Here is a 15288-nt window from a genome sequence, read left to right as displayed (position 1 = left end):
CAAAATAGCTGGAAATGTAGGTATGGCTGAAGTGGTAGAGCACCAGCTTTAAGAGTGAAGGGCGCTGAGTTCAAGTCCTACTACCAACACACACATACACACATTTTTGGAGTCAAATGTGACCTTTGAGATTGGATCAAAAGGGACCTTGTGGCCTCTTGCTGTCTTGAATTCTGGTAGAAAGCAACTCAAATGAGAACATTCCAGAGCCCTATGGGGAGGGTCACATGGCCAAGAACCAAGGACTACAGCCAATAGACATGTGAATGACTTTTGTTGTGGGTTTTTTTGGTCTGGGTTTTTGTTGTTGTTGTTGTTGTTGTTGTTTTAATTGGTCACGGGGCTTGAACTCAGGGTCTGGGCACTGTCCTAAGCTCTTTTGCTCAGGGTTAGACTGCTACCACTTGAACCATAGCGCCACTTCTGTTTTTTGGAGTGGTTAATTGGAGATAAGAGTCTCACTTGAACTTTTCTGCCTGGGTCAGCTTCAAACAATATCTTCAGATCTTAGCCTCCTGAGTAGTTAGGAATCCAGGCATGAGGGGTTTTTGTTTGTTTGGGGTTTTGTTTTTTGGTGGGTTTTTTTTTTTCTAGTCCTGGGGCTTGAACTCAGGGCCTGGGCACCGTCCCTGAGATTATTTTGCTTAAGGCTGCTAGCTCTACCACTTGAGCCACAACAGCCCTTCTGGCTCTTCTGTTTATGTAGTACTGAGGACTAGAACCCAGGGCTTCATGCACGCTAGGCAAGCACTCTATCACTAAGCCACATTCCTAGCCCCTGTTGTTTTTGAGATGTGCTTAGGTCAGGCTGGTCTTGAACTCCCAATCCTCCAGTTCTTGAGTGCTGGGATTACAGGCATACACCACCATACCCATACTGATCCACAGCTTCACAAGAGCCTAAACCAGAGTCACACCCAAATTCCTGATCCTGTGGTACTAAAAGATGATACATATTTGTGGCTTTAAGCTACAAATTTTATGAATAATTTTGGCAAATGACAAAATTATAGTAATTTAGTGTAAAGATCTTAAATTGGCTTAACTTGCCATTCTAAAAAAATAATACTCCATTCTCCAAAAGAGGATTAGTGTTTTGAAGGACTTAGCTGAAGAATTTGACTTTATAAAAGGAGAAAGGCTATGAAGGAGATGAATTAGGCTGGGAATGTTGGCTTAGTGGCAGAGTGCTTGCCTAGCATGCATGAAACCCTGGGTTCAATTCCTCAGCACCACATAAACAGAAAAAGCAGGAAGTGGTGCTGTGGTTCAAGTGGTAGAGTGCTAGCCTTGAGCAAAAGAAGCTCAGGGACAGTGCTCAGGCCCTGAATTTAAGCCTCAGGACTGGAGACAGAGACAGACAGAGGAGAGAGAGAAAAGGAAAGAGGAAAAGAAAAGTTTGCTGGTCATTTCAAAGTTACTTTTTGCTTTTGTTTTTCTGAAACAAGATCTCTATTGTAGCCAAGGACAGGCTTTTCATTTGAGACCTCCCTGCCTCACCCTCCCAAGTGCTGTATTACAGGTGTGCACCATCATGCCTAGCTCCAAAGTTACTTCATCATAAGGCAGAAACAGAAACAGGGAGACAGAACACAATATTAAAAAAAAAACTGGTTGCTAACCTCAGTTTGCTTCAGATTACTTTTTTTGTGAAGGATTAATGGATTAAAGTGGAAGGGACATTTGTTAGGCGTTTTGAAAAGTGCTTGTTTGGGAAATTTCCTTTTGATTTCTTCCTCTAGATTCCTAAGGCTGAACAATGACTTTGTTTCAGTTTGGAACTGTAGCATAGGTGAGTCCATTTTGATTTTTAGTCTGAAATACACACACACAAACACACACATATATATATATATATTTATAGTATATACATGCTCTATAGAGGTCTATATAATGTACATATATAGTGTATACAGAAGGTGCTTTACATAGTACATAGGTCTAGATGTATAGTATATATATTTAGATATACTACATATAGATATATAGTATATGTGAAGGGCTTACCCCTCCCCTCTTGGCCCAATCCTTTTATGTATCCAAAGACAGAATATGAAGGGTTGACTCCCACCCAATTTTCCCAGGCACATACAGACAGCAGGCAAAACCCCCCTTATGCACTGATGTGCTAAGCCTGGTTATAAGCATTCCATCGTGGGTCTAATCTATAGGGAACCCTAAGCCTGAGCTGTGTGACCTGGAAAGGATTAAGGGGTTAGAAGACTGAGAACTGGACCCTGAGAAAGTCAAACTGTCAAGGCAAGACAGATGTAGAGCAGTTTGAACATTAAAAAGCTTGAGACCTTGGATGAAGGAGTCAGTTATCACTGTATGTACCCTATTCTCTGCCTGCACCTGCAGTCACCTCCCCTGTTCTGAACTCAAGTAACCCCTGTCTCCTTGCTCAGACCCCACATAAGCCTAGCTCCAACCCCAACTCCTGGCACAACCTCAGATAACATGGGAAGATTGTTGCCCCTTGCTGGTCTTTAATAAACAGTCCTCATTTGTGGAAGATCGAGTCCGGCCTGTTTCCTTCCTTGCTCCTCCATTTTCCTAACAATATTATGTATAGCATATATAGTAGCTGGATGGATGGATGGATATTAGGGTTGTCTATGTAACTGGACTGTACAATAAGTCTCTTGTGACCTCCCTGCTTCCTGGCTCAACGCCTTCTAGTTTTTCCTCCTAATAGAACTTAGACTTAGGTCTAAGTCATGGCTCAAGGGCAGAGTGCCTGCTTAGCAAGCTCAAGGCCCAGAGTTCAAAACCCCCATATAACAAAGAGACTAAACTGAAGATCCGTTTACCAAGACATTTTCACCTTAGAGCACAGCCCTTTTCTGCCCCAACCCTTTTCTGTGGCTTTCAATTGAGAGGTCCCGACTTCAGCCACAGCCCCACTTGACAGCTTTTGTGGTTGATTCATTGGAGTGTTGTGAACTTTTCTGGCCAGCCTGGCTTCAAACCATGATCCTCAGATCTCAGCCTTCTGAGCAGCTAGGATGATAGGCAAAAGCCACTTATGCCCTGGAAGTTTGCAACTTTGAACCAGGTGAAGGCAGAGGCAGATAGCTCCTTTATGTTCCCTAAACTAGTAACTTAACATCTGAAAGTAGGTGGAAGTAGCTGGTGACTTTGATTTTTCAGGGTTTACTTCCTGGTTTTAATGTCTGAGTCTGGAATTTGAATTTCTCTGCCTCCTCATCTATTCTGCTGCTTCCCCTGAAGGGCTGGGGACAACTCAGTTGTAGAGAACACTTGCCTACCATGTACAGGGCCTTAGGTACCATCCCTGCCCCTGCGCCTTGACTTTCTAGAATGATCAGGCAAGAGCCACCCAGGGCAGGGCCGGAAGCGCACCCTGGCAGCTCAGACAAAGCTTTGTTCCACAATGGCAGGATGCCCAGCCCTGCTTCCTCCAAGTGTTGGGGGGGGGGCAGGGGGGTACTTGCCCTGCTCTGCTCAGCAGGATCAGGTCCTGGAGGGCCGTCAGTAAGGGCCCAGGATTGCCAAGGGACAGGGCGGGGGGATGAACATGATAGAAAAAGTTCTTTGGTGTGTGTGTGTATGTGTTAGTACTTGAACTCAGAGCCTCCAGCTCTTAGCATTTTCCATTCAAGGCTAGCACTTGAGCCCCATTTCCACTTCCAGCTTTTTTTTTTTTTTTTTCCTGTTTGAGACTCACAGCTTTGTCTGTGAGCAGAGCTGGCTTTGAACCTTGATCCTCAGACCCTAACTTGCTGAGTAGCTAGGATTATGGGGATGAGTCACCAGCTCTGGCTAGCTTTTAGGAACTTTATCAGCTTCTTTATCAGAACTTTCTGGTGAGTGTAGGGAGATGGCTTTTGGGTTTGAGGGCACATCCTGCAGGGGGTGATGGGTCCCTTCAGCGGGCTGGCCAGTGGCCCTGTGCTCCTTGCTCTGGCAACCAGGGCACCTGCACCTACTGCCTGCCACCATGACATTCTTTGTACCAGGATGAGATCAGCCGATGTGGAGCATCCCTTTTCCACCCAATCTTCATCCTCTAAGCTACCCACCCATTAGTCACTGTTGGCAGCTTGGTTATTCTGGTTGTCAGGCCAACTGTGGTCATAGTAATCCGCATTGTGTTTAGTAATAGCCCCAAGGCAGTTAGGACATCAGAGAAACAGAAAAGATGCTTCTTTTAAGTGAAAAGATGAGAAACCCACTTAATAAGGAAAAAAAAAATCATAATCTGAGGTTAAGATCCAGAGGTGTGCCAGTGGTTCACATCTGTAATCCTAACTACTCAGGCTGAGATCTGAGGATCCAGGTTTGAAGCTAGTCCAGTCAGGAAAGTTTGTGAGACTCTTATCTCTAACCACCAAAAAGCCTGAACTGGAGCTGTGGCTCATGCACTAGAGGGCTAGCTAGCCTTGAGTGAAAAAGCTAGAAGACAGTGCCCATGTCCAAAGTTCAGGTTCCAGTACACACACACACACACACACACACACACACACACACACACACACACACACACTGATGATTTCTCCTTGGAGACAACCTGCTTCCAGTTTATTGAAATAACTATTGAAATATACTTTCCTATCACTTTTACTAATATTTGCATCCTGCCTGACTTCTCAGACACAAAGCTCACTTCCAGGCAGGTGGAAAGCTGAAGTAAGGGAGGATTTTGAGGTGACTGGAAGAGGGGACTGCTCCCCAGGGGCATTGCTTCCTAAATCTGGCTACAAACTAGGTCCCAAATCAAGCTGGGATCCAAAGCACCTTAATCTTGTGGGTTTGCCTTGAGACAGGCATCCATCCCCCAGGGTCCAGGAGCCTGGGTGGCAGCGGCCCCTTTAATGCAAAAGGCTGGGGAGTCACCAGGGAGGCTCTGCCCACCCAATGCCACCTCTCTGTCCTGCCTGGCCAAGCCTGACCATGGTGTCCAGAGATGCCTCTGCTGCATGCCAGCTGGCCTGGGCTGGGCCCAGTGGCATCTCTGAGTCACAGAGAGGGTGGATGGCGATGACTCAACCAGGCCCATTTCCCCCCCCCCCTCCACCCCCATAAGGCCAGCCTGGGTGGAGGCTGGGGCCAAGAAACCCCATGTCTGCATTCTGGGCCCTCACCACCTACCTCTTCCCCTGCCCTACCTTCAGCTGACCCTTCACACAGCCTTCCCCCTCACCCCCAGCAGCCGGCACAGGGTCCTTCATGGAATGCTGGTTACATGAAGGGACCTCAGGCCCAGGCTGGTCTAGTTCCCCACTCCTAGCCATCCCTCACAAAGAGCCCAAGATACAAACAGCGGGTACTGGCTGTTCCCTGCTTCCCAGCCTACTGGGCTCCCTGGGAAGGGACCCTCAGCCCCATTTTTTAGATATGAAAATTAAGATTCAGGGAGATAATCTACCCCAGGCTCACCTGGGGTAATGAGGTGGGCAGAACATGATTAGGTCCCAGGTCTCCACACTCCATGATGGGCCCTTAGCACTCTTTAACAGAGGGTTTCTGGAGGAAATGACGGGTCTAGGAATAGAGTATAACACTCAGGAAGACTGAAAGGGGTGACCTGTCAGCTGAAGGGACCAAACGGGGTGCAGCCATGGGTGCAGGTGGCTCACACCTATAATCCTAACTACTCAGGAGGCTCAGATCTGAAGATCCAAGATTTGAAGCCAGGCCAAGCAGTAAAGTCCAGGAGACTCTTATCTCCAATTAACCAGCAAAAAAGCCAGAAGTGGAGCTGTGGATCAAGAAGTAGAGCACTGGCATGGAGCAAAAGAAAGCTCAAGGACAGTGCCCAGGCCCTAAATTCAAGTCCCAGAACTGGCACAAAAGAGAATGTGGGCTGCCAGATGTTGGTATCTCACACCTGTAATCCTAGCTACTCCAGAGGCTGAGATCTAGGATTGCTGTTCCAAGTCAGCCAGGACAGGAAAGTCCCCAAGAAACTTATCTCCAATTAACCACTCAATAACCAGAAGTGGCGCTGTAGCTCAAATTGGTAGAGTGCTAGTCTTGAGCAAAAGATCTCAGGGACAAGGCCCAGGCCCTGAGTTCAAGCCCCACAACCAACAACAATAACAAATAAGTGCATGGGGGGAGCATTTCAGGGTGCCCACACCCTAGGCAAAGCCCCCCCCCTTTGCCAGTCCTGGGGCTTGAACTCAGGGCCTGAGCACTGTCCCTGAGCTTTGCTCAAGGCTAGCACTTTACCACCTGAGCCACAGCACCACTTCTGCTTTTTTCTGAGTATGAGGTAGTGAGGCATGGAACCCAGGGCTTCATGCATGTTAGGCAAGCACTCTAACACTGAGTCACATTCCCAGCCCCAACAAAGCCCCTTGTCAAGATTTTCTCATCAACACACCAAGAGTTGTGTGCTTAAGTTTTCTGTGTGGCCAGGATGTAGTTAGAAGGAATGAGTGTGTGCAGGAAGAGATGAGACCTTGGGGAATGGTTTGTGCAAAAGCTCTGGTGACAGTGTCTAGCATGGAGGTCAGTGAGGCTGGAGGGCAGAGCCTAAGGGGAAGAAAAGCCAGGGACACAGGAGCCTGGCCAGGCCACAGAACCAGATCCTGGAGTAGGAAGTGCTTGCTAGACAGACTCTACCACTTGAGCAACTCTGCCAGCCCCTTTTTGTGTTTGTTATTTATTTTTACCAATCCTGGGGCTTGAACTCAGGCCCTGGGCACTGTACCTGAGCCTCTTTGTGTTCAAGGCTCTACCCCTGGAGCCACAGCACCACTTCCGGCTTTTTCTGAATAGTTTAATGGAGATAACAGTGTCAAGGACTTTCCTGCCTGGGTTGCCTTTGAACTTCGATCCTCAGATCTGAGCCCCCTGAAGCTAGGATTACAGGTACAAGCCTCCAATGCCTGGCTGTATGGGTTATACTTTGATAGGATTTCACCAATCTAGCCTGTACAGTGATCCTCCTATTTGCTTCCCTTTGCCTCTGGGATGTTGGGCATGGACCATCCCACCCTGCCTTTGTTTGAGTAGTGTCTTGTTGACTTTGATGCCGGCCAAGGCCTTGAACTGTGATTCCCTAAATTTCTGCTTCCTGAGTAGCTAAGATTAGAGGCATGAGGCACTGTACCTGGATTTCTTTTTTCTTTCTGAGACCAACTCACTCTGTAGTCTACGTTGGCTCAGGAGCATGTCCTGATTCCTTCATGGTGACCTGCCATTCTCCCTAGAGACCCTGGCTCCACCCCCAAGGAATGACATAGATGTTCAAGCAAAAATAGTTTATTTGAGGACAGAATACTTAAAATTAGATGGTCCAAGAATGAAGCAGCAGCAGCTGCCTGGAGTTGACCCAGACCACTCTCGAGGCCTTGGGGAAGCTGGTCCAGTATGATGCCCTTCCCTGGGATCCTCGCTGCCTCCCCTAGGGAGGGATTGTGCAATACCGGAAGTCACTGTCATTGTCCAAGCATGTGAGGGCCATTCAGCATTGTGGCTAGTAATCATGACCAGGTACGTAAGCAGCTCAGTGACCAGGCCCAGGTGGCCTCGCCATCCAGTGTCGGTGACAGGGTGAGACAGGCAGAGATGCCACAGGGCTCTCCTTGGCAGGGCCTGGCCCAGCCCATCAGGCTCTTCCAGAAGGGGGCTCTCTTCCCTCAGCCCCACATGGCAGCCTCCTGATCTGTTCCTTGTCCGTGGCCTTGGTTAGGTTCAAGGCTAGGCCTGGGTCAAGTTTGACTCATGAGTCTCCCCCTTAAGGCCTTAAAGACCCTTGCCAGGCTGGCCCCTCTGCCACAGCCTCCGGCGGGCAGCCCAGGAGGCCACAAACTCGCAGTTGTGATAAAGGAACATTCCAGAAAGGGTCAGTATAATGCCCACATAGCTGAGGGCACTGAGTTGGCTGCCGAATAGAAGTCGGGACAGGATGAGGTTGCCCACGATGGTAAGGTTGCCCAGGACATGGACGGTGAGGGCTGAGGTCAGGGCCAGCAGCGAGAAGCTGGCCAGGTTGTAAACCACGGACAGGAAGCAGCTGAGCAAGACACAGGCCCAGAGCCGGGAGTCGGTGGGCGTGGGCGGTGGGGCCACGCCGGCCTCCAGCACCAAGGCGGCACCCGCCAGCAGGCAGAAACTGGGCAGCGAGGTGGCATACAGCAGGGTCACCGCGTCCATCCTCTCCTCCTGCAGCAGGGCACCTGTGGCCAGAACAGCAGCCATCAGCACAGAGACAACCCCACATTGAGTGCTGGGACTACAGGCATGCACCACTGCACTCAACCAGTTCTGAACTCTTTCTTAGCCTCTATGCTGAGACCCACCAAGGCCTCACACTGGCTCTGGCCACCTAGCAAGGCCAGGCTCACAGAGGGTCCCAGCACTGCTGTGTACTCTGTCCTCGCTAGGGTGCACTAGCTACATGACAACAGGAAAGCAAAGGAGGAGAAAATGGAAGGAAACACAGGAGACACGAGGAAGGAGGCAAGAAGAAAGGGTCTTAGGGAACAAGCATAGTCACAGTTTATGACTGATAATCAGCAGGGGTTTCATTTTTCCTTTGGACAGTAAGGGCATTAGAACTTAGGACCTTATGCTTGTTAGGCAGATATTCTATCACATGAGCCACGAGCCCGAGCCCTTTTTGCTTCAGGTTATTTTTCAGATAAAGTCTCATGTGGCTTGTTTGGTTTGGTTTGTTATTACTGTTTTCTGCCCAGGGAGTAGCTTCAGACAGCAATCCTCCACCCTATGCTTCCATATGGCTGGGATTACAGGTATGAATCACCACATCCAGCTTGTTGGTTGAGATGAGGAATTGGGGGAGGGCAGGTCTCAGTAACTTTTTGTCTGAGCTAGTCCCAAACTTGGACCCTCTTTTTTTTTTTTTTGGCCAGTCCTGGGCCTTGGACTCAGGGCCTGAGCACTGTCCCTGGCTTCTTTTTGCTCAAGGCTAGCACTCTGCCACTTGAGCCACAGTGCCATTTCTGGCCATTTTCTGTATATGTGGTGCTGGGGAATCGAACCCAGGGCTTCTTGTATAGGAGGCAAGCACTCTTGCCACTAGGCCATATTCCCAGCCCACTTGGACCCTCTTGATCTCTGTCTACCCAGTGGCTGGGATTACAGGTGTGAATCACCATGCCCAGCCAAGCAGTAAGTTTTGCTACCAACTTTAGGCTTACCTAGATGAACTCAGAATGAACAGGAAATCCTTCAGCTTTACAAGGGAAGGGGTTATCCTGCCAACTGCCTGGTGCAACTGCATGCCACGCCTGTGAGCCACACCTGCTTCTACCTAGCTGAATCCACAGAGCCGGCATCAAATCAGACACAGCCAGGTGTGCGCATGTGGCAGCCTGTGCACGGGAGCTCCGATTACCTGGGGCCTTCGTGTGTGTGTGTGTGTGTGTGTGTGTGTGTGTGTGTGCGCGCACGTGCGCGCGCGAGCACACTTGGGCACACGTGCACCAGTGCCAGGACTTGAAATAAGAACTTCACACTCCCCCCTCAGCTTATGGCTGGGTGCTCTATCATTTGAGCTAGGCCTCCAGACAGGTATTTTAGGAAGGGGCTTTTTTTTTTTAATTGTAAAGATGATGGGCAGAGGGGTTGCAGTTATATAAGTCAGGTAATGAGTACATTCTTTTTGCAGTCAGGTGTTTTTGCTGATGGGAGATCATTTTGAGGAGTTTTTCTGTCCAGGTTAGCTTTGAACTTCCATACTCAGAGCTCAGCCTCTTGAATAGGAAGGATTACAGGCATGAGCCACTGTATCCCACTGGCTTGGGGCCTTCTGCAACTGTGAAAGTGTGAGTGGAGGAAGATGAATAACCCTTTTCCAGCTGCTCCCTGGCTGGCAGAGCCAGGCTGAGCCTCTTCCTGACACAAACTTTCCAAAGAGCCACAGCAAGGCTTACTCACAGGCCCTGCTTCCTGCTCTTGGCCTCCAAATTTAGCACCCAGATGAGCTGCCTGAGGCTTGCACACTTATGATCCCATCACAAAAGGCAAGGTTATCACTGGAAAACACTCACACGTGGGGCTGGGAATGTGGCTTAGTGATAGAGTGCTTGTCTAGCATGCATGAAGCCCTGAGTTCGATTCTTCAGTAATACATAAACAGAAAAAGCTGGGAGTGGCGCTGTGACTCAAGAGGTAGGTGAGTCACCTCCCCCCCACCACCAAAAAAAAAGTCAACCTGCCATCCTGCCTCCTCCGTGCTCCTGCCACAAACTCTCTATGCTAACCTCTGCTCCCCCAAAGGCTTTTTTGCTTCCGCATCTGTTCTTGGCCTCATGCACACAGTTGCCTGCTTCTCCAGACCCTGCTTTGGCCAATTATTACCTATCCCCTCACTACCCCTCTGCTTGCTCTGTGACATGGTCACCATCTCTGTGTCTCTGCCTCCTTGTAGGGAACATGGGAAGGGTGACATGGGTCACCCTCACAAGAGCCTGACTCCCAGTGTTCCGGGCCTCTGCTGGCTGCCACCTGGTGCCCTGCACAGCCTGGATCCTAGCCCAAAGCACCTTTTTCCGCTGGGTATGGCCTGAGGGGCTCCTTGTAAGGGCTCAGCAAGTGTGCACTAGGAGCATCACATTTTTGTCACAACCATGGCTGTACACTCAGATTACCCCAGGGAGAAGCCCCACCTCTTCACCCCTGTGTCCACCTTGCTCTAGAAGTTCTCTCCTGTTGAGCGAGGCTCCCTGGTCAGCCTGAAAACTCAGACAAGGACTAAATTGAGCTGCCCTGTAACACCAATGGGTGGCTGAGAATAGACTCAGCAGGCTGACACCGTGCTTCCCAGCCTGCCTTCCTGTGGACAGGAGGGCACCACACTCCCTCTCTGCATACTGCAACCCCCCCCCCCCGAGGGCCTACAACATAACTGCCTGCCTGAATGTCCTCCTCCTGGACTCTGACCCTATCCCACAGTGATGGATCTCAAGAACAGAGCTGGAAGAAGACATTGACACTCTAGTCTGAATTGAGCCCTGCTGTGTCTGTCAAAATAAACATTTCTCAAAAAAAACCCATCTGGGCTCCTGGCTCCAATCCTTCCTCATCTTGGCTGGGCTCCTATCTCTGTCCGTGAGGCCTCTGGCTACCTTTGCTACCTCCTTAGCATCTGAGTTAGATAGCCTAACCGGTTTACCAATCAGGATGCCAAAATTATCCACAGATTGCTCTCTCTGCCAGGCCCCAGGCCAAGTGCTGGGGACACAGGCAGACACTGGCCCTGGGGGAGCCCAGCGCAAGGGCTCCGCCCACCCCGAGAGTGAGGAGGCTGAGACTTGGAATGGGAGGGGGAGAGAACTGGCAAAGGCCAAGACATGGCTGGGTGCCAGGTACATGCCACCTCGTGCCTGCATACTCCAAAACCTGGCTGGCCACAGCCCCTCCTGTGGATGAGGCCACTGGGCCCTGCCTGAGGCATATGTGGTCTCCGCAGGTGCAATATGGAACCTTCTGGGCCTGGTGGCCCTGCCCAAGAGGGCCCCAGAGGGTCAGATTTCCTAGAGTCAACGCATGCCCAGAGCTCATATAACTGGAAGCTAAAATAGAACTAGGCTTGAGCCTGCCTCAGGGCCCAGAATAGTGGGGACAGGACCTCTGGGTTCAGGCTCCAAAGATGCTATGGCAGGGCCCAGTTCAGACACCAGCTTTACCTGGCTGTAGACTGCCCTCAATCTTAGCCTGGCCCACCTGGAAACCCCTTCCTTCTCCCAAGCCTGAGCCACAGAATCCCAGAGCAGGGAAGAAGGGAACACAAGAGCACCATCAAACTCTCAAATCTCCTCATGCACTGGAAAACTGAGGAAAGAGACAACCTAGACTTGCCCGACACAAAGATGAACGAAGGCGAAGGCAAAGGCAGAGCCTTTGGTGCCCTGGCCCTTGCCAGGTCTCGCTGGGATTGAAGTGAAGGTGCCTGCTGGGCCTCAGTTGCTCCCTACAGCACAGGCAGGAAGCACCTTTCCCCTCAGGCAGATGGGGATAGCAGAGTCTAGGCCTGAAGCCTGGGTGGGTCCTGGAGTCCTCAGGAGTTGTGTGACCCTGAATCAATCATGAACTTCTTTGTGCCAGGCAGCCATGGTTCAGACCTGTAATCCTTAGACACTTAGCAGCCTGGGAGACAGAGGATGGCTATTTGAGGTGAGAAAAGGCAGTACCATTTCTGGAAAATAACCAGCAAATAAAAACTAGGCTGGATGTCAGACAGCAGTGGCTCACACCTGTAATCCTAGTTACTCAGGAGTAGAGGTGTCAGGCTCAGATGGTAGAGTGCTAGCCTTGAGAAAAAAAAAAAAAAAAGGCCAGGGACAGTGCCCAGATCAGGAGTTCAAGCTCCAGAACTGAAACAAAAAAAGCCAAGGCTGGAGGTATGATTCAAGTGGCAAAACAGCCTAACAAGCTCAAGGTCCCAAGTTCAAACCCCAGTATGGCAAAAAACAAAACAAAATAAAAATCCTCTTGACAACACTTTGGCAGGATGATTACAAGTTTGAGGCCAGTCTGAGTGCACAGCAAAACCCAGTTTCAACCTCCTTCCCCTCTCTCCAAACCCCAACGGGTCTTTCTGCATCACCTGTAAAGGGCTGATAGATTCATCTTGTTCATAATGTGGTTGCTATGACAACTAAAGATCAAATCTAGCTCCAGGCCTATCACACTGTAGCCCAACACTTCCAAGTTGTAACACATGGCTTTCCCCTCCTAATCCTCCCTCAAGGTTCACATCCCCATTTGGATTCCAGGGTGTCTCCATTACCTGGGTTCAAACCTTGCTTCTGCTGTTCACAAGCAAGTGGCTGCATCACTCCATCAGTAATACAGGCTCAGCACAATAAAAACATTGACAAGGAACAGAACAGAAATCTTAGGACTCTTTGAACTTCAATTTCCTCTTCTATACAAAGAGATAATGGCCAGGGGCTGTTTGCTCATGCCAGTAATCCTAGCTACTCAGGAGAGTGAGATCTGAGGATTGCAGTTCGAAACCAGCCCATGCAGGAAAGTCTGCAAGACCCACTGCCAATGAACCACCAAAAAGATGGAAGTAGAACTGTGGCTCAAGTAGTAGAGTGTTAGCCTTAAGCCAAAGAAGCTCAGGACTGCGCCCAGGCCCTGAATTCTAGTCTGAATTCTAGTACTGGCACACACAAAAAAGGGATAATGGCCGCACACCTCAGGAACACCCTGACCACACATCCACCCTAACCTCCAGGGTACTCACTCTGCTGGACGGATTTGAGGCCTCGCAGGCAAGTGGCTGCCAGCAGAAAGCCACAGCCGGCGGGAGGGGCCCTGAGCTCGGCGGCCAGGCTGCAGGCTGCTCCCAAGCAGAGCGGACCCATGGCAGCGAACTGAAGCGGGTGGTGTCTTCGACCCAGCAGCAGCGCCGACAGGGTCAACGTGAAGAGGGGCGTCATCGTGGTGGCCAGCTGTGCCAAGTCCAAGGGCACGGTGCTCAGGCCCACGTTGCCACAGGCCATGGAGGTGCCAAAGGTGAGGCTGAGCAGCAGGACTCGGCGGTGGGCGCCCCCTGGCATGGGGCGCTGTGCCCTCCAGCGGCAGGCCAGCGCTGCGGCGAGCATGTGTAGGGCGGAGAGGAGCAGGGGCCGCCCGAAGCCATGCACGGTGAAGATCCACTTGTTCAGGCTGGACATGCTGGCTCCTGCCAGCACCCACACCATGGCTGCCACAGCCACCCGGGCCCGACCAGGCCTCCCGAGGACCCGGGGGCTGCCGGTGCACCTCCCGGGGGGCCCAGCCTCCAGGGCACTTCCAGTCCCTTCCATGGCTTCGGCTGAGGTCATCCTGCCTTCATGGCACTCCGGTGGGCAGCGGCCCATCCGCACCGGTGGGGCTGGGGCAGGAAGCAGGTCTTCAGTGCCCAGCTCGGGGCCAGGCCGGATCCCCGGAGCCTCTCAGGCAGGTGGGGGCGCCGCTTCTCGGGCCAGACCGGGGCCAGCCAAGGTCGGGGTGTCAGGTTGACAGCGCGGCTAGGACGGGGCACAGCCCAGGTCGCGGCTGCTGGATGCCCGGGAGTTGGGTGTTGTTGTTGTTTGGCCTGGTGAGCTCCGGGCACCTCCGCCCGGTGCCAGGCAAAGCCTCCCCCACCCGCTCCTCGCCCCGTGCTCACGCCACCATCTCGGATGGAATCCTCGGTCCTTTCTCCTGTCGTCCCCAGGCCGATCGGGCGGAGATCCCGACTCCCCGGCCTTCTTTGTGCTCAGGCCGTGACCAGGCCCGGGCCCGGGTCTGGTCCAGCTCCGATACCCAGGGGCTGGGGGGCGGGAGGGGCAGAGGACGCGGGACGGGGGGGGGGGGGGAGGTCTCTGATCGCTGCCTCCGAAGGCGCCGGGGAGATGCGGCCGACACACCGACCTGCGTTCCGGCCTGGAGCGGCGGCAGGCTCGGCTTGGCTCTCGCAGGGCCTGCGCTCCGGCTCGGGCTCCGGCTCGGACTCGGACTCCGATTCCGCGACGGCCCCAGCTCCAGCTCCGGCTTCCAATCCCCGCTGCTCTAGCCCGAGGCTCACGCTCCCTCCGCATTTGTCCGCGGCGGGCGTGGCCCCGCGATCAGGCCCCGCCCCTCCAAGCCCCGCCCTCCGCCCTCGCCCCACCCGGAAAGTCGGGCGGAGCCCCAGGCCGAGCCCGGGCAGGCCCCGCCTATGGAAGGCCACGGTCCTCGCTGGCCACGCCCCCGGGCGCTTTGGGACGTCTTTTGCCGCCTGCAGGGCCCCAGCCTCTCCTCCTCCTTTCTCCCGCCCGGCTCCCATCAGCTCCTCCTTCCTCCTCCTCCTCCTCCATCCCGATGTGTCACCGCTTCTGCGGGTGGGGTCCGCCTGTTTTGTTCTCTCCGACGGGGAGCGCCTACCCAGCTCCCAGGCGCACCCCACCCCACCCGCACCGATACCCACGCCGTGCGGGGGCAGGCCGCAGACTGCGTTCCAGAAAGAGAGCCTTGAAGAGGGTCCTGGCTACCGTCATCTCGTGGGACCTTGAGATCCAGAAGAGCTGGGCCACAGCGGGACACCCCAAAGCCCTTCGAGATCCAGTGTTTTTCCACCTCCTCCTGCAGAGCAGAGCTGGAAGCTGAGTCACCAAGGCCGACCACGGCTGTGGAAGCAGGGGACCACCGGCCAGGCCGGCACCCATCCCTGGCCATCAGTCGGTGTCCCGCCCCCAGGGCACTCAGAGCTGACTCATAGTGGCCTCCTTGTCTCCAGCCTTCCCAGGACAGAGGCCTGGAACAGAAGGCAGGGCAGCTGCCACTAAGATGTTTCCCTGTCTGGATCTTAGTTTTCCCATCCAAGCAGCCGAT

At 52.5% G+C, this 15288-nt stretch overlaps 1 protein-coding gene across 1 annotated transcript; it reads right to left on the bottom strand.

Moving 5' to 3' along the window:
- Positions 1–7220: 7220 nt before the first annotated feature.
- Slc35e4 (solute carrier family 35 member E4) lies at positions 7221–14214 on the bottom strand. Its single transcript, XM_048343300.1, has 2 exons — positions 13196–14214; positions 7221–8153 (listed from the first exon to the last, which is right to left on the bottom strand). Exons 1-2 carry the CDS (start codon positions 13812–13814, stop codon positions 7720–7722), a joined length of 1053 nt encoding a protein of 350 aa, XP_048199257.1. The 5' UTR covers positions 13815–14214; the 3' UTR covers positions 7221–7719.
- Between the last annotated feature and the right edge of the window lie 1074 nt (positions 14215–15288).

The sequence above is a fragment of the Perognathus longimembris genome, chromosome 3, assembly GCF_023159225.1.
Source record: "Perognathus longimembris pacificus isolate PPM17 chromosome 3, ASM2315922v1, whole genome shotgun sequence".
NCBI classification, from domain to species: domain Eukaryota; kingdom Metazoa; phylum Chordata; class Mammalia; order Rodentia; family Heteromyidae; genus Perognathus; species Perognathus longimembris.
Note: the sequence above shows the minus strand (reverse complement) of the source record. Positions and strands in the feature narration are given on the sequence as shown.